This window comes from Mandrillus leucophaeus, unplaced genomic scaffold (genome assembly GCF_000951045.1).
Source record: "Mandrillus leucophaeus isolate KB7577 unplaced genomic scaffold, Mleu.le_1.0 Scaffold7, whole genome shotgun sequence".
Lineage (NCBI taxonomy): Eukaryota > Metazoa > Chordata > Mammalia > Primates > Cercopithecidae > Mandrillus > Mandrillus leucophaeus.
In genome coordinates, this window is record NW_012107585.1 from 2,339,424 (window position 1) to 2,362,222 (window position 22,799).

Below are 22,799 nucleotides of genomic sequence, written 5' to 3' on the forward strand. Positions count from 1 at the left end.
GAAGCTTCACTTGCTCGCCCGCCGCTCACCTCCTGCTGGGCGGTCCAGCTCCTAACAGGCCAGTACTGGTCTGTGGCCTGGGGTTCGGGGACCCCCGTATTATGGGATGAACCGTGTCCTCCCCCCACCCCACCCCCACCAAATTCATATGTTGATGTCCTAAACTGCCTCAGAATGTGACCTTCTTTGGAGTTAGGGCCTTTATAGAGGAAATCAAGTTAAAGATGAGGTCATCAGGGTGGGTCCTGATCCAACAGGGCTGGTGTCCTTACAGAAAAGAGAAATTTGACGGCAGACATGCTCACAGGGAGAGCACCATGTGAACACAAAGACGGCCACCTACAAGCCAAGGAGGGAGGACTGGGTCAGCTTCTCCCTCCCAGCCCTCGGAAGGAACCAGCACTGCCAACACCTTGATTTTGTATTTCCGGCCTCCGGAACTGTGAGACAATCCATTCTGCTGTGTAAACCACCCAGTTGGTGGTGTTTTATTACAGCAGCCCTAGTAAACTCATCTAAGAGCTAAGGCCTAAACCTGTACAAAGCAAGTCGCTTCTTATTCTAATGCTATCGGCACCAGTGACAACTCTTCTATTAGAGGCCTGCAGCAACCTGCCCTGTTTGGCTTCTCCTGAAATGAGGGCAGCACACCAGGGCTGAGCTGGGCAGAGGGCCATTCACACCAGGGGCCAGACACCACACACTGCGCCCTTTGCTGCAGCCCTGGGTGGCACCGCACCCACCTGTAGGCACCACCTCTCCCGGGCAGCAAGCGTAACCCGGTTATGAGCTGGGGCAGATCAGGGTCCAGGCACACAGACTCACAAATCCAGAAGGTACCCACTTATCTGTGCCATTAAAACATTGCTACGTATAGAACTTAACCAAGCGTATTTAGTACTTTGGAATATAATTTCCCATAGTGTATTCAAAGCACTATGTCTAAAGTGATTCATTCCTTAAGATAACACCATAGAAACTCGACACTGCTTACTCTGCTTCTCTCTATTCTGTAATTCAACAGTCTGTAGAAGGTGATTAAGAAAGGGGGTGCTTGGGTGCCAGACCCATCCCAGTTAAGGATTCAGGGTGATAGTGGAGACCTCTGGAGGACCAAGGGGCATCAAGGCTGAATTTCTTAAGCTTTCTCCAAATTGCAGTGATATCACAGTATAGCCAGATGCTGCTGACAACTTTCAGCTTGGTCCCATTACCAGACCAGAACGTACATATACACCAGGAATTAATCTTAACATCAATCCTGTAATTATCTCATGGCCTGCCCTGTGATACTGCATTGTACTGTGTTTGTTTGTTGAAAGCCTTAACTTGCCAAATGCAAATATTGAAAATGCACAAGTTTTGTGTTTATGTTTTGGCCCTTGTATCTTAGAAAATCCTGGGAACCTCAGGAAATGGAAGTAGGCTGGGGCTGTTGACCTGTAAGAGCCTGTTTGGTGGGGGTTGGTTTTGGCAACTGATAGCAATTTACAGAGAGAAAGAAAAATGACTTTGACCCAACTTGCCCTTTTTGGGAAAAGCATTTCAATATGGGGTGGTGCAGTGAAGGAGCATGCAGAGTGGTGTCACTGATTCAGAACCACAGTGTCGTTGTCAGACCTGGACAACAGTCTGGACAGCCTGCATTGAATATACTCACTCTTAAAACAAACAGTTAGCAAAATATGTGGAAATTCCAGCAGGGCTGAACCCAAACACCAGTCAATTCACGCACCACTTCCTGGCTCCACCTTGGCTCTGACCACCCAGGACAGCAAGCTTGGTTGCTGGCCTCTTGGCTCAGTGACCTATAAAGACCTAGGAGACACTGAGCAGGCGATGGCTGGGGTGGAAGGAAGGAAGACGCTTCTGGGATGGAGAGAGACTCTGTTCAGTATATATCCCTAGAAAGCATCTTGGTGGGGGGTCTGCTGGTTTGAGGGCACCCTGGGAACGGTGGATCACCCCGGGAAGTGGGGCACTGAAGATGCTTTTGGGAAAATCCAACTTGGGTGTCTAGACCAAGGCAAGGGATACCGGACCTGATTGAAGTCGGGGCAAAAATGAGTTGGACTGCAGCTTAGAACTCGGGATTTGGGGCATCCTCCTACAGAGGGTAATTAATCTAAAAATGCAAGAGGTTTCTCAAATGCTTCGAGACAGACTTAGGGAAGGGAGTAACCAAGAAGCACCTTGAGATGTCAGCCTCAAGGGAGCCAAGGGACTCTGCCAAAGCCAGCCAAGGGAGCTCTGTGGGTAACATCTGTGCACCAGTCTACGAAACCCCAAATATCACAATATGATGACTGCTGTGTGTATCCCCATCTGTAGTTTGTCTTGAAAGTAGAAGTTTTCAGAAGTTGAGGTACATATTAAATGAGAAGAGGGGATGGCTCGGCTGTGAACTGCTCCAGGGCAGTGATCATACTCAATTTCATTTCTTTTTTTTTTTTTTTTTTTTGAGGTGGAGTCTCGCTCTGTCACCCAGGCTGGAGTGTAGTGGCACCATCTCAGCTCACTGCAACCTCCGTCTCCCAGGTTCAAGCGATCCTCCTGCCTCAGCCTCCCAAGTAGCTGAGATTACAAGTGGGTGCCACCATACCCGGCTAATATTTTTTGTATTTTTAGTAGAAACAGGGTTTCACCATGTTGGCCAGGCTGGTCTCAAACTCCCGACCGCAAGTGATCCGCCTCGGCCTCCCAAAGTGCTGGGATTACAGGCATGAGTCACCACACCTGGCCTTCATTTCATTTTGAGTAACATTCAGTAAATGTCTGTTTGGTGCCTGACCTGGGCTAGGCCACTGCACATCCACAGGCTCATTGAATCCTCATGGTAACCCATTCTTCAGATGAGAAAATAGAGGCTGTGAGAGATGACGTGGTTATCCCCAAACTAATGAAAAACAAGCAATAGAGCTGGGCTTGGAATCCAGGCTCTCAAAGTTCTGCTCTTTCCCTTCAAGGCCCTCCTGCTCTTTTCTCTGTGTTTCCAGAGCTCAGCACCCAGGAGGCATAAATCATATCTGTCCCATTAATTTCAATGACTGACAAAGATGACAATGTGGTCGTAAAGGGGAAGAGACGCAGCCTTGTCATGACTCAGTGGGTGGTCACTTTGGGCTTTGGGTCACCTGTGGGCCACAAGGGTCTCATCTGTAAAATGGGCACAGTGCTTTCTTGTCCTAACTGCCTCAAATTAGCAATATATTATTTAGTCAGATAAGAACAATAGTAATGACCCCAACATTTGTTGAGCATTTACTCTGTGTCAGGCCCTGTAGTGTGGGCTCAGGGCTCCACGGCCTGGGTTCAAATCCCATCTCCATCACTTACTGGTTATGTTGAGCCACAAAACCCTCTGTGATTCTCAGTTTCCTCATCTGTAAAATGGAGACAATCACAATATTTCATTGGGTTGAGCTGGGGGTTCAGTGACACCATGGACCTAAAGTGCTTAGCACAGTACCTGATACTGCTCAATAAATACATTAGGTCCCATTGTTATGGTTGACATCATTATCTCATACGTTATCTCATTTCATCCTCCCCACAACTTGATAAGCCTATTAGTCCCTATTAGGAAAGGGAGGCTCAGCACAGATGCTATTCATAATTAGTCATCTGACCAAGGTCACCAGCTAGGCACTGTACTCCTGGCCTCAATGCTGTGGGCTCATAAGTCCAAGGGTTAAAATGACTACACACTTGCCCCCATGATATTGTTATCACTGTTACTATTTTATTTTTATTTTTTATTTTTTTGAGATAGGGTCTCACTCCGATGCCCAGGCTGGAGTGCAGTGGCATGATCTCAGCTCACTGCAACCTCTGTCTCCTGGGTTCAAGCAACTCTCCTGCCTCAGCCTCCTGAGTAGCTGGGACTACTGGCACACGCCACCACGCCCAGCTAATTTTTGTATTTTTAGTAGAGACAGGGTTTCACAATGTTGGCCAGGCTAGTCTTGAACTCCTGATATCAAGTGATCCACCCTCGTTGGCCTCCCAAAGTGTCGGGATTACAGGCGTGAGCCACCGCGCTGGGCCATTATTACTGTTATTTTTATCCTGACATAATGAATCAGGGCTGACTTAGAAGGCTTCCCGGTGAGCATGCTGGGTTGTCGCCAAGAAGTGGAGCATTTTACTGGTTTGCCTTCATTCAGACCCAGGCTGGCTGGGGCTGGCTGGGGCTGGCTACACCCTTTTGGTTTTCAGCAAGGCCAGCAGTAGCTGGCCAGTTGGTGTCATCCTGGAGACCTTGGATCCCCTAAAGATTGGGAAAGAAATGGCCTGCAAGCCTGTCCCCCACCTTTCTCATAATTTAGAGCCTCTAGAGAAGCTGGGGGGATGCTGTCATTTACCTGGAAACAGGGAAAATCTTCTCAACAGATTTTGACATTGTGAAAGCAGCTAACAAGCCCTGTGTCCCCAGGGGTGAGAAAATGCCATGATCCCAAGGCGGCTGAGCTTGGGGAATGGGATTTCGATTTAACAGTCATCTCTCTATCTGATCGCCTTTACCAGTCAGAGGCTGGAGGGAGGGGCAAGGGCAGTGGGAAGGACGGAAAAGAGGAGAGAACCGCAAATGGAAATACCACTTCCCCAGGTCTGACCCTGTCCCCACTTGTACTTCATACTAAGGGTTTGATTGACGCTTAATTGGTATCTGAAAATAGATGTTCCGTCCCCAAACAGGGCACGATTCTACCCCTTCTCTCTTAGGAAGGCAAACTAGACAGGCAAGGGAAACAGATGCTTAATAAGAAAGGAAGGGAAGAAGGACTTGATTTGAATCCTGAGTTTGTGCAGGGAGGATGGCCCAACAGCAGGTCCTCATGTTATTTATCTAGGGTAGCTTTTTACTTAAGATGATTATTATGATAAGAGCCTTTAGGATGATGTCAAAACTCAATATGTGTTCATGACTGTAATCCCAGCACTTTGGGAGGCCAAGGCGGGCAGATCACAGGGTCAGGAGATAGAGACCATCCTGGCTAACTTGGTGAAATCCTGTCTCTACTAAAAATACAAAAAAATTAGCGGGGCGTGGCAGCGTGCACCTGTAGTTCCCGCTACTGGGGAGGCTGAGGCAGGAGAATGGCGTGAATCCAGGAGGCGGAGCTTGCAGTGAGCCGAGATCAGGCCACTGCACTCCAGCCTGGGCGACAGAGTGAGACTCCATCTCAAAACAAAAACAAAAAACAAACAAAAAAAAATCCACACAAAACAAAACAAAACTCAACATGTGTCTCAGGTTGTGTTAGCACCAAAGACAACCTCAGAGAACTAACGATGATCCTTAGCAAGAAAAATAAAAAGCAACCTATCAGCCATAATGATTCCCTTGACTATAATGCCTTTTTCCATTTTCTTTTAGGCAAACTCCTACCTGAGCTTCAAAACCCAGCCCAGGTGTCACTTCTTGGGGTAAACTTTCCCTGGTACCTACTTGCTGAGGTAATTATGTTCCCAAAGCATTTTGTATTCCTCTCTATTTCAGCACTAATTGAACCTTGTATGAGTCTCTTCCCACACACATTCGTGAGGGTTTCAAGGGCAGGGACGTCTATGTTTGCTCAGCTTTGCTCCTACCCCAGAACCATGCACATAGCAGGTTAGTGAGTGAATGGTGACAGGTGAACTGATTTGTTCTATCTACTATCCCAGGCCAGATGCAATTTGCAAGGGAGTGGTGAAGATGAGGGTCACAAAGTCATACACACAATGCACTCTGTGACAGGGGACTCGAGTCTCACTGGCCCCACCCACAGTGACCCAGACTGTTGGCAAGAGAAATGACTGCTAGATAAAGATTAACGCCTCAGCCTCCTGAGATGGACTTAAAAGAAGATGCCTCTAGGGCTGATTTTCTTTGAATCTAGACAAATAAGAGCATCGAAGAGGGTGGGGATCCCTTCTGGGATTACCAAGGAGTCAGACCTCACTATTTCCTCCAGGAGCTTATAGTCTCCTGTGTCAGGAAGTTCTTCCTTATGTCTAACCTGCATCCATCCCACTTCAATTGCATTCTATTGCCTTTTGCCCAGTCCTTGGCAGTTGCTTTGCTGCTTTGCCCAGCTGCTTCTCAATCCCCACCTATCCCTTCCTGACTCAGGATTGCAGGTAGTGGCTGGGTTTCTCTCTGTGTCATTAACAATGCTAGGCCTCCTGTGGATGCTTAAACAAGCCATAAATGTGGGTTACAACTGGAAGGATAGAAGCTGATTCCAGGAGCTCCAGGTATAGTAGCTTTGAGCAGGTACAGGCGAGGTTAGGAGACCATCTTTCAGGATGGAAAGGAGAACATTGTGTTTGCTATTAATTTGCTCACCCTGGGAAGCATTTCTGAAGCCTGTGCCTATGGGGATGTCTAGCAGGCCACAACAGGTCTGTTTCCTTTGTGCTGGAGCTGGGACTCAAATATATCCGAGTGCTAGGGCCTCTGCCTCCTGACAGCTCTATTTCTGAGAGGCATTTGGAAAATTGAATCTCAGGCAACAGAGTCAGGATGATTTCGCAGGCCCGTGACTTTTTTTTTCTTTTTTTCTTTTTTTTCAGGCAGAGTCTCACTCTGTTGCCTAAGCTGGAGTGTGGTGGTACAATCTCAGCTCACTGAAACCTCCACCTCCCAGACACAAGGAATTCTTGTGCCTCAGCCTCCCAAGTAGCTAGGACTACAAGTGTGCGCCCTCACGCCTGGGCTCATTTTTATATTTTTAGTAGAGATGGCGTTTCACCATGTTGGGCACGCTGGTTTCGAACTCCCGACCTCAGGAGATCTGCCTGCCTCAGCCTCCCAAAGTGCTGGGATTACAGTCATAAAACACCTTGCCTGGCCTGGCCCGTGGTTTTAAATCTTTCTGGGTGAAATCCTACATTAAGGATTTGATGGTGGGTGAAGATGAATGTAAACCCCAAGCTCTGCTGGTCTATCAGTCATGCTCCCAGGAACTCTCTAGGCTAAAACTGCTCGGCAGACTTACTTCACCTTGGAAGATTCAGTCTTACCCCCTTTCTCCAGCACCCTCAAGTCCTTCCCTTCTCCAAGCAAATGGAATTTCTATATTAGCAGAGGCCTTAAGGCAAGCTCTCCATACATCTTCCTGTCCTTTCATCATCACGTCCTGCAAAGGCTAGTGGTCCTCCTTCCAGTCCTGAGTTTGTGCAGGGAGAATGGCCCAACAGCAGATAGGTCCTCACTCTATTTATCTAGGGTAGCTTTTCACTTAAGATGCTTATTACAATAAGAGGCTTTAGGATGATGTCAAAACTCAGCATGTGTCTCAGTTATTGTTAGCACCAAAGACAACCTCAGAGAACTAATAATGATCCTTAGCAAGAAAAAAAGAAGCAATGTTATCCATTACAACCATTCCTTTTTTTTTTTTTTAAGATGGAGTCTCGCCCTGTCGCCCAGGCTGGAGTGCAGTGGTGCGATCTCAGCTCACTGCACCCTCCACCTCCCAGGTTCAAGCAATTCTCCCACCTCAGCCTCCCGAGTAGCTGGGATGACAGGTGCCTACCATCATGCCCGGCTAATTTTTGTATTTTTAGTAGAGACGGAGTTTTGCCATGTCAGCCAGGCTGGTCTCGATCTCCTGACCTCGTGATCTGCCTGCCTCAGCCTCCCAAAGTGCTGGGATTACAGGCGTGGCCCCGCATTCCTTTTACTATAATGCCTTTTTCCATTTTGTTTTAGGCAAATGCTTATCTGATCTTCAAAACCCTGAGGCCCTGTTCTTAATGTTGAGCTCAACTCCTCAGACTTGAAGACCAAAGTTATGCTTTCAAGTTGGCATTGTCTAACTAAGGTGGGCAGTGTGCAAGGAAATGACCAGAGTCTGCCATTGCTCAGATTTCTGCATTGACTTTTAGTGTCTTTCTCGCAGGGTCGAGGCCTCCCCTGTTTCTTCCTTCGAATCGAGATCTCAAGGTTACTGCATACCAGGAATTACAAACTGATACCTAGAAGTGGTAGGTAGCTAAGCTAAATCAGTAAAGAAGGCTGGGTAACTTCAAAACAGGACACTCAGTCGCGTATTAAAAAAGAAAGACTTGTGTGTGTAGAAATGAAGAATGTTCTTAGCTTTTTTTTTTTTTTTTTTTTTTTTTTTTAGAGACAGGTTCTTGCTCTGTCACCCAGGCTGGAGTGCAGTGGCACTATCACGGCACACTGTAGCCTCAACTTCCCTGGCTCAAGCAATACTCCCGCCTCAACCTCCCAAGTAGCTGGGACTACAGGTGCATGCCACCATGCCCAGTTAATAGTTTATACTTTTTTGTAGAGATGGGGTTTTGCCATGTTGCCCAGGCTGGTCTTAAATTCCTAGGCTCAAGTGATCCTCCTGCCTTGGCCTCTTAGAGTGCTGGGGTTACAGGTGTGAGCCACTGTGCCCAGCCAAAAAAAATCTTTCTTAAAACATGAACCTTTTGGTCCATCTCTACCTACCACTTATAAAAATGACATGGGACCAGGTGCAGTGGCTCATACCTGTAATCCCGGCACTTTGGCAGGCCAAGGTAGGTGGATCACCTGAGGCCAGGAGTTCGAGACCAGCCTGGCCAAGATGGTGAAACCCCATCTCCAAAAAACGTAAAAATTACCCGAGTGTGGTGGCACACGCCTGTAATTCCAGCTACTCGGGAGGCTGAGAGGGAAGGACTGCTTGAACCCAGGAGGCAGAGGTTGCAGTGAGCAGAGATAGCACCAGAGACTGTCTCACAATAAATAATAATAATAATAATAAAAAACATGGATATGAAAATATTTAACTTTCCTTCTACTATAAGAAATCAAAAGCACTAATGCTACTATAAATGACAATGGACACTGGCCTTAATAAGAGGGAGACAATAGGGAGTGGTGAGGTTTGTGGCCAACTAGAAAGCTGCACTCTGTCTAGAGGGGGAAGCTGCTATTCAGTCTATGCAGATTGTTGCCCCATAAGAATGTGGTTGGCTGCAGTGACTCACACCTATAATCCCAGCACTTTAAGAGGCTGAGAAGGGAGGACTGCTTGAACTAGGAGTTCAAGACCAGCCTGGGCAACATAGCGACATCCTGTCTCTACAAAAAATCTAAAAAATTAGCCAGGTCTGGTGGCACCAGCCTGTAGTCCTAGTTACTTGGGAGGCTGAGGTGGGAGGATCTCTTAAGTGTAAGAGATTGAGGTTGCAGTGAGTAACCTAAGATGGTGCCACTGCACCTGAGCCTGGGAGACACAGCAAGACACTGTCTTTAAAAAAAAAGAGTATAGGCGCAGTGTGGTCAGATTATGTGCTTTTTTTTTTTTTTTTTTTAAAGACAGAGTTTCGCTCCGTCACCCAGGCTGGAGTGCAGTAGTGCGATCTCGGCTGATTGTAACCTCCGCCTCTTGGGTTCAAGCGATTCTCCTGCCTCAGCCTCCTGAGTAGCTGGAATTACAGGCACCTGCCACCATGCCCAGCTAATTTTTGTATTTTTAGTAGAGATGGGGTTTTACCATGTTGGGCAGGCTGGTCTTGAACTCCTGACCTCGTGATTTGTCCCACTCGGCCTCCCAAAGTGCTGGGATTATAGGTGTGAGCCACCGCACCTGGCCTTAGACTATGTACATTTTATTTTTTTTTATTTATTTTCTTTTCTTTTTTCTTTTTTTTCTTTTTTTAATTTTTTATTTATTATTATTATACTTTAGGTTCTAGGGTACATGTGCATAACGTGCAGGTTTGTTACATATGTATACTTGTGTCATGAAGCTGTAGATATATTTATGTAAAAATCTGAAACATTGGCAGTACATTTAAAATATGACTATAAATTATCTCTTAATACAATATGGTGTAGACCTAACAAATCAGGTCTACAGGCTAGATCTGGCCCGAGGCTGCCTCTTACTGTCTTTCTTTGTCTTGTGAGGGCTCATATGATGGCCATACCTCTTTGTTTTCAATTAAGAAAATATAAAAGAGCTTTAAACCATATTTGTTCATTTAATCATGAATGGAGCATAGCTTCCTAAAGCTTATGGTGTGGTCTTGACTTTTGAAAACAACATAATGAAAGTCTATAGTTGTGCTTTTCCACCAAACATTTCCAGATATCACTGCTAGAGGGACATTCAGCTAGTGGGATCACGGGTCTCAACCACTGCAGAAACCCCGATGTCCTTTTCTTCCTGGCCAGCCATCAGCGGCTAAGGAAAGCAATTGCCACCAAGGCTCTAGAATGTCTCATCCCCCCCGCTGAAGCTATGTAGAGAGGCTCTGAGGCCTTGTTGAGATGTGCTGGCAGTGAAAGCTGCCATCTGTAGGCCAAGCATCAGGAAAATGAAGCAGGTCATCACTTGCTGAGTCACCTAGGCCACCCCCATGTTCCGACCTCCCACTGGTCACTCCACCCCGACTTCACTGCAATGCAGAGGATGGGTGTAAAATTCACACGCTTCCTTACGGTTACCCTGACCTGGCCCATCAGCTTACTGGACAGGTGAGACAAAGGCGCTGCTGATCTCCAGCCAAATCTAGTCACTCTTTGTAAATGATACTGACTTAGCTGTCAAAACACATCTGAACAGATTGGCAAAGACTAAAAAGTTGGATAACAGATGGAGTTGGCGAGGCTATGAGGAAACAGTCACTCTGCTAGTTAGCTGGTAAGATTGATCCAACCACTATGGCAAGTACCACCAAAATCACAAATGTGCACGAATTTTGACCCAACAATTCCACTTCTAGGAATTTATTCTATTTTGTTTTTTTTTTGAGACAGGGTCTCCCTCTGTTGCCCAGGCTAGAGCGCAGTGGTGCAGTAATACAATCACAGCTCACTGCAGCCTTGACCTTCTAGGCTCAGGCGATTCTCCCAGCTCAGTCTCCAGGGTAGCTAGGACAACAGGCATGTGCCATCATGCCCAGCTCATTTTTGTTTTTTTTTTTAGAGATAGGGTTTTGTCATGTTGCTCAGGCTGATCTCAAACTCTTGGGCTCAAGTGATCCTCCTGCCTCAGCCTTTCAAAGTGTTGGATTACAGGCATGAGCCACCATGCCTGGCCTTTAGGAACGTATTCTATTGATTAGCCTATCCATGTGCCAAACAAGGTATGTGCACAAGGTCACTCATTATAGCACTGTCATAGCAAAATATTGACAATGGCTCATTATGAAGGACTGACAGAATTACAGGATGATCACACAATGGAATATTATATGGCTGTAAAAAAGGAAACAAGATCCTCTTTACCTACTAATGGGGACTAATCTCTACGATATGTTAATAAGTGAAAAAGCAAGGTATAAAACAACATGTGTAATGTGCTCTTATTTGTGTAAAAATATTCAAAAATAATGTGTGTGTTTGTCAATGCATAAAATACGGCTAAAAGAACACACAAAAACCATTAACATTGCTTGACTCTGGGGAGGAAAACTATGTGACTGGAATTAGGGACATACACAGCTTTTCATTATGTATCTTTTTGCTTATTTATTTCAATTTTTTTAAGAGACAGGGTCTCACTCTGTCACTCAGGCTAGAGTGCAGAGGTGCTATATCACAGCTCACTGCAGCCTTGAACTCCTGTCCTCAAGTGATCCTTCTGCCTCAGTTGCCTAAGTAGCTAGGAACTATAGGTATATGCCATTATGCTCTACTAATTAAGAAAAAAAATTTTTTTTTTTTTTAAAATTGAGATAGGGTCTTGCTATGTGGCCCAGGCTAGTTGTCTTTTTTCTTTTTTTTTTTTTTTTTTGAGATGGAGTCTCGCTCTGTCACCCAGGCTGGAGTGCAATGGCACGATATCGGCTCACTGCAAGTTCCCCCTCCCGGGTTCACGCCATTCTCCTACCTCAGCCTCCTGAGTAGCTGGGACTACAGGTGCCCGCCACCATGCCAGGCTAATTTTTGTATTTTTAGTAGAGATGGGGTTTCACCATGTTGGTCAGGCTGGTCTTGAACTCTGGACCTCAAGCTGTCCTCTGCCTTGACCTCCCAAAATGCTGGGGTTACAGGCATGAGGCACTGTTACCAGCTACCATGTATCTTTCATATCTTTTAAATTTGGAGCCATGTGAATGCCTTTCCTGGTAGAAACAGAATTAAAATGTGAAAAATGGCAAGCTCACAAACAATACCAAACCACACAGAAACAAAGTCGACGTCCACATCCGAGAATAAGCACTCCTGGCCTCCGCATCCCAAGTTCTCCAGCCACGGCGGCTGATTTCCATCACGACACAGTTTAGGGTTTAGCTTTCTTCCCCTCAGCTTCCCACCTGGGAGGGGTCGAGAAGGCATGGGAAGCAGTGGTATCAGCTTGGCATCAAGCACTTACCTGCTCCTTCTCTGAATATGGGTTGTTGAGGACGACGGGCACATTGCCCTTCCCCCATAGGTCATTGAAGACTCGGTCGTTCTCCACACCAAGGGGCAGAGGTTTGTGTGATTTGCCGTCCAAATCTCTGAAAGGCAAGGTGGGGCAGGTGAGGAAGGGGACATCAGGAGGGACTGCTGGTTGCTTTGATCTGGAAGTCCTCAGTCTGTACAGAACCTCAGTGGCTCACTCACATAACTCGTTATGAGCCAGCAAGCTTTGGGTACCCAGCCCGCTGCTTCAAAAAGATCGACAGTGACACGTGGGAAGGCAGTTCCGGGTGTCAATCATAAAGGGAGCACATCCAAGGGGACTTTGACAGCTGGCATATCCCTATCTTTGTGGACATCATTTCAGGATGGCAAGGAGAAGGATTTTGCCTGTCCCTCTCCCTTCTTCATTCCATGGATCTGGGAACACAGGAGGCCTGTTTCCTAGTAATAGTCCATGTACCATGAACCCCTGGACAACTTAATGCTCATGACACCTACCAGTGGAAAAAGTAGGAGGCAGGAAGGATAGAGAGATCCTGTGGGCTTTGGGTAATAAGTTATTCTAACCCTAAGACTTTTGGCTTTGAACAATAGCAGCTCAGGACAAACAGAATGATTTGGAAAATAAAGGGAACATAATGACAAAAATAATAATACTAGTAATAAGGAGAGATAGCATTTATTAAGCACTTACTATGTGCCAAGCACTTTACATGTGGGTTTTCAAAAATTATTATTTTATTTATATTAGACACGGGTTTTCCCTGTGTTGGCCAGGCTGATCTCTAACTCCTGGGCTCCAGCAATGCCCCTGCCTCAGCCTCCCAAAGTGCTGGGAGCGTGAGCCACCATGGTGAGCCACCATGCCTGGCCATGTGTTTTAGTGCATTTAACTCTTGTGACAACCCTTTGAGACAGGAGTGACTGTGTTTTTTTTTCCCCCTCCCCCCCTAGCCTTGTCCTGTCATCCCAGCTGGAATACAGTGGCACAATCACAGCTCACTGTAGCCTTGATCTCCTGGATTCGAGTGATCCTCCCGCCTCAGCCTTCTGAGTAGCTGGGACTACAAGGGTGTACCACCACGTCTGGCTAACTTTTTAAATTTTTTGTAGAGATGGGGTCTCACTATGTTGCCCAGGCTGGTCTCGAACTCCTTGGTTCAAGTGGTCCTCCCACCCCAGCCTCCCAAAGTGCTGGGATTACAGGCGTGAGCCACTAAGCCTGTTAGGAATGATTGTTAATCAGCATTTTATGGATGGGATAAGGGAGACAGAGAGAAGCTAAGTTGCTCAAGGTCACACAGTAGAAAAGCCTATCACATCCATTCTAAAGTAGGGGTTGTCATTGTCATCATCATCATCACCACCACCATCACCATCATCTTTATCACCACCACTACCACAGTCATCACCATAGCCACCATCATTCTCATTGTTACCATCATCATTATTGTAATCATCATCATCTAACTTGCCTCATCAGCCTCCACCATAATCACCATCACCATCCTCATCACCATAATCACCCTCATCATTATCATCATCAACCTCATCATATCCTCATCTTCATGATCAGTGCCATCACCTTCATTAGCAGCATCACCATTATCACCATCCTCTTCCTCCTCCTTGGCATCATGACCACACCAGCATCTTCATGACCACCAGCATCATCCTCACAATCATCACATGAGGAAACTATAGTTCAGAGTGGTTAAGTCACTAGCCTAAGTCACACAGCTAGTGATGGTGGATTCAAACTCAGGCTTGTTCTGGATGCTAGAGCCTGACTTTTTTTGGAGACAGTCTTGCTCTTTTGCCCAGGCTGGAGTGCAGTGGTGCAATCCTAGCCCACTGCAGCCTTGACCTCCTAGGCTCGAGCGATCCTCCCATCTCTGCCTCTCCAGTAGCTGGGACTACAGGCGCGCATCACCCTACCTAGCAATGTTGTAAATGTTTTGTAGAGACAGAGTCTCACTGTGTTGTGCAGGCTGGTCTCAAACTCCCAAACTCAAGCGATCCTCTTGCCTCGGCCTCCCAAAGTGCTGGGATTACAGGTATGAGCCACCATGCCTGGCCAGAATCTGACTTCTTACTCACTAAGTTTTCCTGGCTTCCTGTCCCTGAACTCTAACAGGCTCAGGCTGAGGTGATCTCAGCTAGGTTCCACAGGCTGGCCACCCTCTGAGATGGAGATGGGAGTTGGCACCAAAATCCAGATGGCTTCATCAGACCTGTCTTACTCTCTGAGTCCTTCTACTCTCTAAGTACTGCCCTCCTACTTCCCAACAGCCTTTCTCCTTTTGGCTCTCCTATCCAATTTGACTCTGACCATGGCCTCTGTCTTTCTCTAACTGGGCCATGCAGCTTGCCCTGTGGCTCATCTTGGTTTGGGTCCCAGGCATTAAGACTGGCCGTTGTCTTGCCTTCTGTTCTATGTTCCTAGCTTTGGGGACTCCTCCATCCCCCAATCTGGTACAATGACAGTCATCTTGGATGAACCAGAAGCCACGGTCCAAGCTCTGAGAGTGAGACCCCCAGTGACCCCCCAGCAGCTCCCTCTGGGCCACCCAGATGCCCTGCCTGCAGGGTTGCACGTTGTCCCTGTGGCCCACGTCAAAGCCACTTCCGCTCTTCTGCCTGGAGAGCTTTGCAATTCGTCAGAGGGAACATTCTGTTTCACCCTCTTTAAAATGTCACCAAAACGTACCCAGAGTGGCTCTTGATTACAGGCATTTCCCAAGTTAACGGTTACCTACATGATCATAAACAGAAGTATCGTCTGTTGAGAGTGCTGCTCTAAATGTCACACAGTTCCCTTTCAGCTCTGAAACTACTGATCCTACATCACATGACCATAAGTGAGGATTCAGCAGAGAAGAGAGGAGGTTAATGTACTAGGAGCCTCTATAACATTCTGGGTACTTGCACAGAAGTTATTTCATTTAGTTTCAACAGACATTAAAAGTCCCCATTTCACACATGAAAAAACTGAACCCAGAGGGGTACGTAAGTTTCCCAAGGCCCCATCGTCAGCATATAGGACAGCTGGAATTTGAAACTAGGTGTGACTGATGAGCTGCCAAGATCCTGCCTTTTTTATCTTGTTTATTTTATTTTTTGAGATAGAGTCTCACTCTGTTGCCCAGGCTGGAGTGTAATGGCGTGATCTCGGCTCAGTGCAACCTCTGTCTCCCAGGTTCAAGCGATTCTCCTGCCTCAGCCTCCCACGTAGCTGGGATTACAGGCACACACCACCGCCCAGCTAATTTTTGTTTTTTTAAATAGAGATTGGGTTTTACCACGTTGGCCAGGCTGGTCTCGAACCCCTGACCTCAGGTGATCTGCCTGCCTCGGCCTCCCAAAGTGCTGGGATTACAGGAGATCCTTCCTTTTTTAAAACAGAGATAGGAAAAACTGGTTAGGATGCTCACTCTAAGCCAGAGGCTACAGAGCAAGTAACCCAACATCTCCTGCGGAGTGAAGCCAATTTACAAAAATTACAAGGTACAATTACCCACGCAATTTGGAAATGATCACATGGGTCGTCTTATGTGAATTTGCAGAGACAGTTTCTTTTACCATCATTCTTCTTCTTTTTTTTTAATCCATTAAGATCTTTGTTTAAATAATGCAGTTGAAGTGTTTTGCCAACAAAAACTTAACTTTGGAGTCTTGTGTGATGGGCACATACATTTTTATTATTTATTCTTTTTTTAGATGGAGTCTTGCTTGTCGCCCAGGTTGGAGTGCAGTGGTGTGATCTCAGCTCACTGTAACCTCCATTTCCCAGATTCAAGTGATTCTCCTGCTTCAGCCTCCCGAGTAGCTGGGATTATAGGTGTGCACCACCATGCCCAGCTAATTAAAATTTTTTTATTTTTATTTTTAGTAGAGACAGGGTTTCACCATGTTGGCCAGGCTGGTCTTGAACTCCTGGCCTCGAGTGATCCACCCAGCAAGGATATTTTTAATATGGGATCATGAGAAACATCCAGGTTGAACTATTTTGCTTCCCTTCACCCAGAAGCAAAATCAGAAGCAGATTTAGTTCAATTCTCAACCCACAATCTGTCAGGGATAACCAGGTCTGAAGGAAATATCTGGTTTATTGCCACAAATCTGCTCAACCTGGATCCACCTGTTTGCTGGGGTTGCAGGAGCAGTGCAGCATGCTGGTTAAGGATGTGGCTGTGGATTGGGAGGAACTGGGTTCAAGTCCTGGCTTTGCTGGTTATAAACTATGCAACTCTGGACACTTCACCTGTCTCAGACTCAGTTTACTCATATGTTAAATAGCGTCAGTAATATCTGCAATGATTAAAGGAGGTCAAGCTTATAATACTTAGCAGTGTGGCACCTGCTATCACTCTTACTGCTTATGGAGGATCAGAAAGAAATAGAGAAAGAAACTTCTAGCTCTGTGTAGAACACTGGCTATTCCTCTGTGCCATCCCTGTCTAGTAGAACTTCCTGCGATGATGGAAATGTCTCATATCTGCACTATCGCATATTATAGCCGCTAGACACATGTGGCAATTGAGCATTTAAAATGAGGTTATTGTCATGGAAGAACTAAATTTTAAGTTTTATTTAACTTGGATTGATTTAAATTTAAAGAGCCAAATGTGGCTTAAGGCTATATTGTCAGACAGTGCAACCGCCGGAAACCTGAAGGCTCCAAAGACTGGGAATTGAAGGCATACATGGCTCCAATCAGGGGGCATCTTTGCTGGGGGCTGGGGCCCATATTGGGGGGTCTACACTCAGACACTTTCTAAGCTGCCATGTCTTGTTCACGGAACCCAGGAATTCTATAATTCTCTACTTCCCTTCCAGACTCCTACCTCCTATCATTCTTGGCCCTGGTCTCTTGACTCCTCCCTCTTCCCAAGGAGTACACCATGTCCGCCCTTACCTTTATACTTAAGCTCCCCAGGTTGCTCTTTCATATTCCCTCTGCTGAGAGCCAACTCCTGCTCAGCCTTGATGGCCCACTTCATGTCCCACCTGTCCTGGGAATTTAATGAGATCATGCATGTAAAATGCCTAGCACATAATCAGCACTAACTAAACATGAGTGATGTATATTTCCATTTAGAACTAAGAAAACTGTAGCCCAGACAGATTAGGTAATTTGTCAAAGGTCACACAGCAGGAAACAAGAGCTTGCAGATGAGATGTCTCTTCATTGTTGTCCCAGCTGAGTCACTGTGTATAGGGCTTATGTGGGGGGCCTCTGGGAGGGCAGCATTTAGTTGGACCTCACATCTGAGAAGAACCTCAAACTTAAATGTTAGATGTTCTCTCCAAATGGGGTAGATGTGTTGAATATATTCATTCATATATAAATTTAGTAACTCTGTTGTATTATTATTATTTTGAGACAGAGTGTCACTCTGTCACCCAGGTTGGAGTGCAGTGGCACGATCTCAGCTTACTGCAAACTCCTGGGTTCAAGCGATTCTCCTGCCTCAGCCTCCTGAGTAGCTGAGATTACAGACATGTACCACTACGCCTTGCTAATTTTTGTATTTTTAGTAGAGACAGAGTTTCACCAGGTTGGCCAGGCTGGTCTCCAGCTCCTGACCTCAAGTGATCCATCTGCCTCAATCTCCCAAAATGTTGGGATTACAGGTGTGAGCCACTGCACCTGGCCTGTTTTATTATTTATTCACTAAAAATATATTGAGAGCTCACAGAAGGAGACGGACAGGGCCTCTTTTGACTTCTGAGATGTCTGGATGGTAACTCCCCTTTAACAGAGCTCATGAGTCTTGGTCTTGCCCAGCTGCCTGGAATAATCTCAGTTTAGATTGGAGTTTCTCTGCTTCCACACTACTGGTATTTGGGGCCTGATAATTTCTTGTTGCCGGGGCTGTCCTGTGGATTGGAGGATGTTTGAGCAGCATTCCTGGCCTCTGCACACTAGATGCCAGTAGCACCCCTATCCCCAAAGTTGTCACAACCAAAAAATGCTTCCAGATATTGCAAAGTGCCCCCTGGGAGGCAAAATTGTACTCCTACCCATGGAGAGGCACTCTCAGTGGTTTAGATGTGGCTGAGCGTCTCAACATGACACTTCCAAGTTCCTCCCCATCCTTGCTCTATGCTCACCCAAGGATCTGCAAGGACTTATTCACCAGCTGTCCCTTGTTCCCAGATGGAATTGATGAGCTCGCCTTCACTAAATGGCCCTCACCCACCCCTCTCAGGTGTCCTTCTCCGTCTGGAAAAGCCATCCCCCAGTGAGCCTGACATTCTGGTGGCCAGTGTCCCCAGGGCTATCACGTGGTCACATTTGGTGGTTCTCAAACTCCAGGGTGCATCCAGATCAACTGAGCGGCTTGTTAAAATTCAGATTCCTGGCCAGGCATGGTGACACATGCCTGTAATTCCAGCACTTTAGGAGGCCGAGGTGGGAGGTTCGCTTGAGCCCAGGAGTTCCAGACCAGGCTGGGCAACAAAGTGAGATCCTGTCTATACACAAAATAAAAAAAATTAGCTGAGCGCGATGGCGCCTGCCTATAGTCCCAACTACTGGGGAAGCTGAGGCAGGAGAATCACTTGAGCCCAGGAGGCTGAGACTGCAGTGAGGTAAGGTTGCGCCACTGCACTCCAGCCTGGGTGACAGAGACAGACCCTGTCTCTCTCACGCACGCGCGCACACACACACACACACACACACACACACCCCTCAGATTTCTGAGCTCTCCTCCTAGAGAGTTTGAGTAGTGGGTCTAGGAGGGAACCCTAGAATCTGCATCATCAGAAGCACCCCAGGTGGTCCACGGACACACTGGGAGACCCATTTCGCTGGGAGCTCTCTGGCCCAGGCTCTAGCAGTAGGCAGCAAGGTTCCTTCTGGGTTAGAGATGTCAGCCTCCCTATCTCCTTTCCTTTTTTCACCCCCGTCCTCCTATAAGGCCAGATGTGGAGTTCTGCCTCCCTCCTGGTAAGCATTTTCTATGCTTTCTGGCGAGAACAAAACTAAATTCTTTTTTCTTCCACTTCACTAGCTGGATGGTTGTACCCAAGCCAAAAGTTGCTTGTGCATCTCTAAACCTGCTGAGAATCTTTGCCAGATCCTTCCAACTGTGGCTTCCTAAGAACCAGGCCCCCCAACCTCTTGCACGGAAGGAAAAGGGGTCCTGGGCTTGATTCCCCAGGAAGTTTGAACGTGGGTCGATGGGCCCGATGCTGAGCACTTACGGACCCCGAGGATCTGGGAGGGGAGCAGGTGGGCCAGGCCCTGTGCTGGGCACAGGGAGGCGGGGGCTGCCTGTTCTGGCCAACCAGACAAGGAGGCCACCGAGGAGCAGCTGGTGCTGGCAGGAGGCCCTGACCACATTTTTCAGCAGACACCACACTCTCTCTGACTCCTGCTTCTCCTGGCCCTGCACGCTCCAACAGCCTTGGTTTCTGCCTCCACCTGGTCTGGAATGCTGGGAGCTGAGTAGGAAGTAGGAAGTAGGAAGTAGGAAGACTTGGAGGCTGTAGAGGCCAGGACTGGGGTCTCTGCAAAGCTTTTCTTCTAGATTTCATCATGCTTAGAGTGGGAGGAATGGGAAGTTCATGTTAAACAGAAAAGTAAGCTTTATTATTATGATTTTTAGAGACAAAGTCTCGCTGTGTCACCAAGGCTGGAGTACAGAGGCATGATCATAGCTCACTGCAGCCTTGAACTTCTGGGCTCAAGTGATCCTCCTGTCTCAGTTTCCTGAGTAGCAGGGATTACAGGCATGCACCACCATCCCTGACTAATTTTTAAATTTTTTTGTAGAGATGGGGTCTTGCTATGTTGCCCAGGCTGGTTTTAAACTCCTTGGCTTAAGCAATCCTCCTGCCTTGGCCTCCCAGTGCTGGGATTACAGGCGTGAGCCACCACACCTGGCCAAAAGTATGCTTTCAAGAGGAGGAATTCTACCATGAACGCCGCATCTGGGAAGTGAGGAGAGGGCCTTTGGGCTCCGTCACAATCATGACTTAATTGTTAATATCACCAAAGGTGGACAGGATTCTCAAACTCACGTGTCTGCAGAAGACAGGCTGGTGAGGATAATGTGTGGACTGGGCTGTTTAGATGCTGGAAGACGAGAGACCCCACAGTGGCCCCTTTCCAGCTCCTGCCACTGGTTGCCTCACAAGGATGTAGACTCTGTATTAACAGTTCTTTGGAATTTTTTTTTAAGAGGCTGGAGACTGATTTCACCACAAATTCACTATTCCGGAAAACTGCAGGCGAAATAAACTCATGGGAGAACTGTGTGTGCTCCTCAACCTTTTTTGCAACCCTTGCCCTAAAAGGATGTTTTGAGTTCTTCTCTTTGGAGGAATGTTCCAGAGAGGTGGAGTTCCTACGATCCAGGTGTGGTGTGGCCTGTGATGAGCGTACCAGCCACTGGCCCTCACGAGGAACCTGAACGCTAGTTCTGGAAGAAACCTTAAGGCTCATTTGGTCCACATCTCATTTTTACAGATGGGAAAACTGGTGCCCAAAGAGGTCAAAGGGCTTTCCTAAAGTACATAGCTGGTGAGTGGTAAAGTGGAAGGAGGGGCTAGAAGCAAGGTCAGTGGACTCAGTCCAGTGAGACCTCATAGGGATGGCGGCAGGGATAGCCATTGGTTAGCCCAGAGCCGGGCCAGAGCATTGCTCCATGGTGTTGGTTAGATGAGTGTGGTAGACTGAATAACAGCCCAAGGATCTCAGATCCTAATCCCTTGAACCCGTATATGTTTCCTTAGATGGAGAAAGGGTCTCTGCAGATATATTGTGATGTTGAAGATCTTGAGATGGGCAGATTCCCTGGGGTTATCTCTGTGGGCCCTCAATGTAATCACACGTCTTAATAAGAGGGCTCTGACTACAGAGGGGATGTCGCCATGGAAGCCAGATGCTCTGTTCCTGGTTTTGAAAATGGAGGAAGGGACCACAAGCCAAAGGATGCAAGGAACGCAGCTTTAGACCCTGGAAGAGGCAAGGAAATGAGTTCTCTTCAACAGCCTCCAGGAAAGAACACAGTTCTGCTGATACCTTGATTTGATATCAGCCCAGGGAGACCAATTCAGACTTAAGACCGTCAGAATGATAAGGGAATAAAGGTGTATTGCTTTCAGCCACCAAGTTTGGGGTGATTTGTTATGCAGCCATAGGAAGCCGACACAATGAGTGAATGGGGGTGGGGACAGGGATGACAGTAGGGTGGTTGATGAGCTCACCCATGTGTCCAGCCTCACTGCCCACCACTCTCCCCCTCCACTCACTATGCTCAAGCCCCTCGAGCTTTCTGTCCTTTGCACGTTCCCACCCGGTTCCTGTCTCAGGGCCTTTGCTCCTGCTGTGCCTTCTGCTAGGAACACCCTTTCCTAGATGTCACATGGTTGGTATCTTTGGCCTCAGTAAAAATGTTGCCTTTTCAGAAAGCCCCTTCCTGACCCCCCGATCTAATGCTCTACCACACCCCAAGCCACTTTTCTTCAAATCACTGTTTTATTTCCTTCATAGCATGTACCACTATCTAAGATGACTGCATTTGTCTACTTATTTATTTATTTATTTATTTAGAGATGGAGTCTCATTCTGTTGCCCAGACTGGAGTGCAGTGGCATGGTCTTGGCTCACTGCAGCGTCTGCCTCCCGAGTTCAAGCGATTCTCCTGCCTCAGGAGATTCTCTTCTTGGGTAGCTGGGATTACCTCACCTGGCTGATTTTTGTATTTTTAATAGAGACAGGGTTTCACCATGTTGGCCAGGCTGGTCTCGAAATCCTGACCTCAAGGGATCTGCCCGCCTCGCCCTCCCAAAGTGCTGGGATTACAGGCATGGGCCACTGCACCTGGCCTATTTATTTTTGATTTCTTGTCTCTGATATGATTCTCCAAGGGCAGAAGTTCACCATGGAATTCCCAGGGCTGAGTACAGTGTCAGGGTAGAATGGATGCTCAGTAAACATTCATTCCATGAAAGGCGGTGAGAAGCCCCCTGGTTAGCCATCATTTTTGGTGGGCGGGCAGGCTTATCCCATGGCTCTTCCTCAGAATAAAGGGCCAGGTACCCACCTGGCAAGACAGCAGGGACACAGATGGGGAGAGGGTCCAAAGCAAGAGTAACCCTGGGAAGGGTGGATGGGGAGCTGCTTATGTTCAAGTGGGTAAGATCAGAATAAAAGGTGGAGATTCAGGTTGAAGGCTAAGTTACTGGGCTTAGTTCCTTAATTGAAATATACCCCAGCAGAGGGATTCCAAGCTCTGAGATACATCAAGTGCACCCTGGGAGGAGTGCTTCTGACTCAGACAGTCCTGGAATCAATACTGCCATCGGTCATGCTGAGGTCAGTCCTAATGGAGAGTTCTAACTAGCGTGAGTCCTCTAAGCAAAAACTGAGCCAGTCAGTCATCTTCCCTGCTGTAGAGATAGCCATGGAGGAACAGACTCCTTCCTTCCTTCCTTCCTT

At 47.2% G+C, this 22,799-nt stretch overlaps 1 protein-coding gene across 1 annotated transcript in view; it reads right to left on the bottom strand.

Moving 5' to 3' along the window:
- Positions 1-22,799, bottom strand: part of NOS1 (nitric oxide synthase 1 (neuronal)) — a 143,462-nt gene that overhangs the window by 111,312 nt on the left and 9,351 nt on the right. Inside the window, exon 2 of the mRNA XM_011964544.1 lies at positions 12,315-12,441. Coding sequence (XP_011819934.1) covers positions 12,315-12,441 — 127 coding nt within the window. The remainder of the gene's footprint in view (positions 1-12,314; positions 12,442-22,799) is intronic.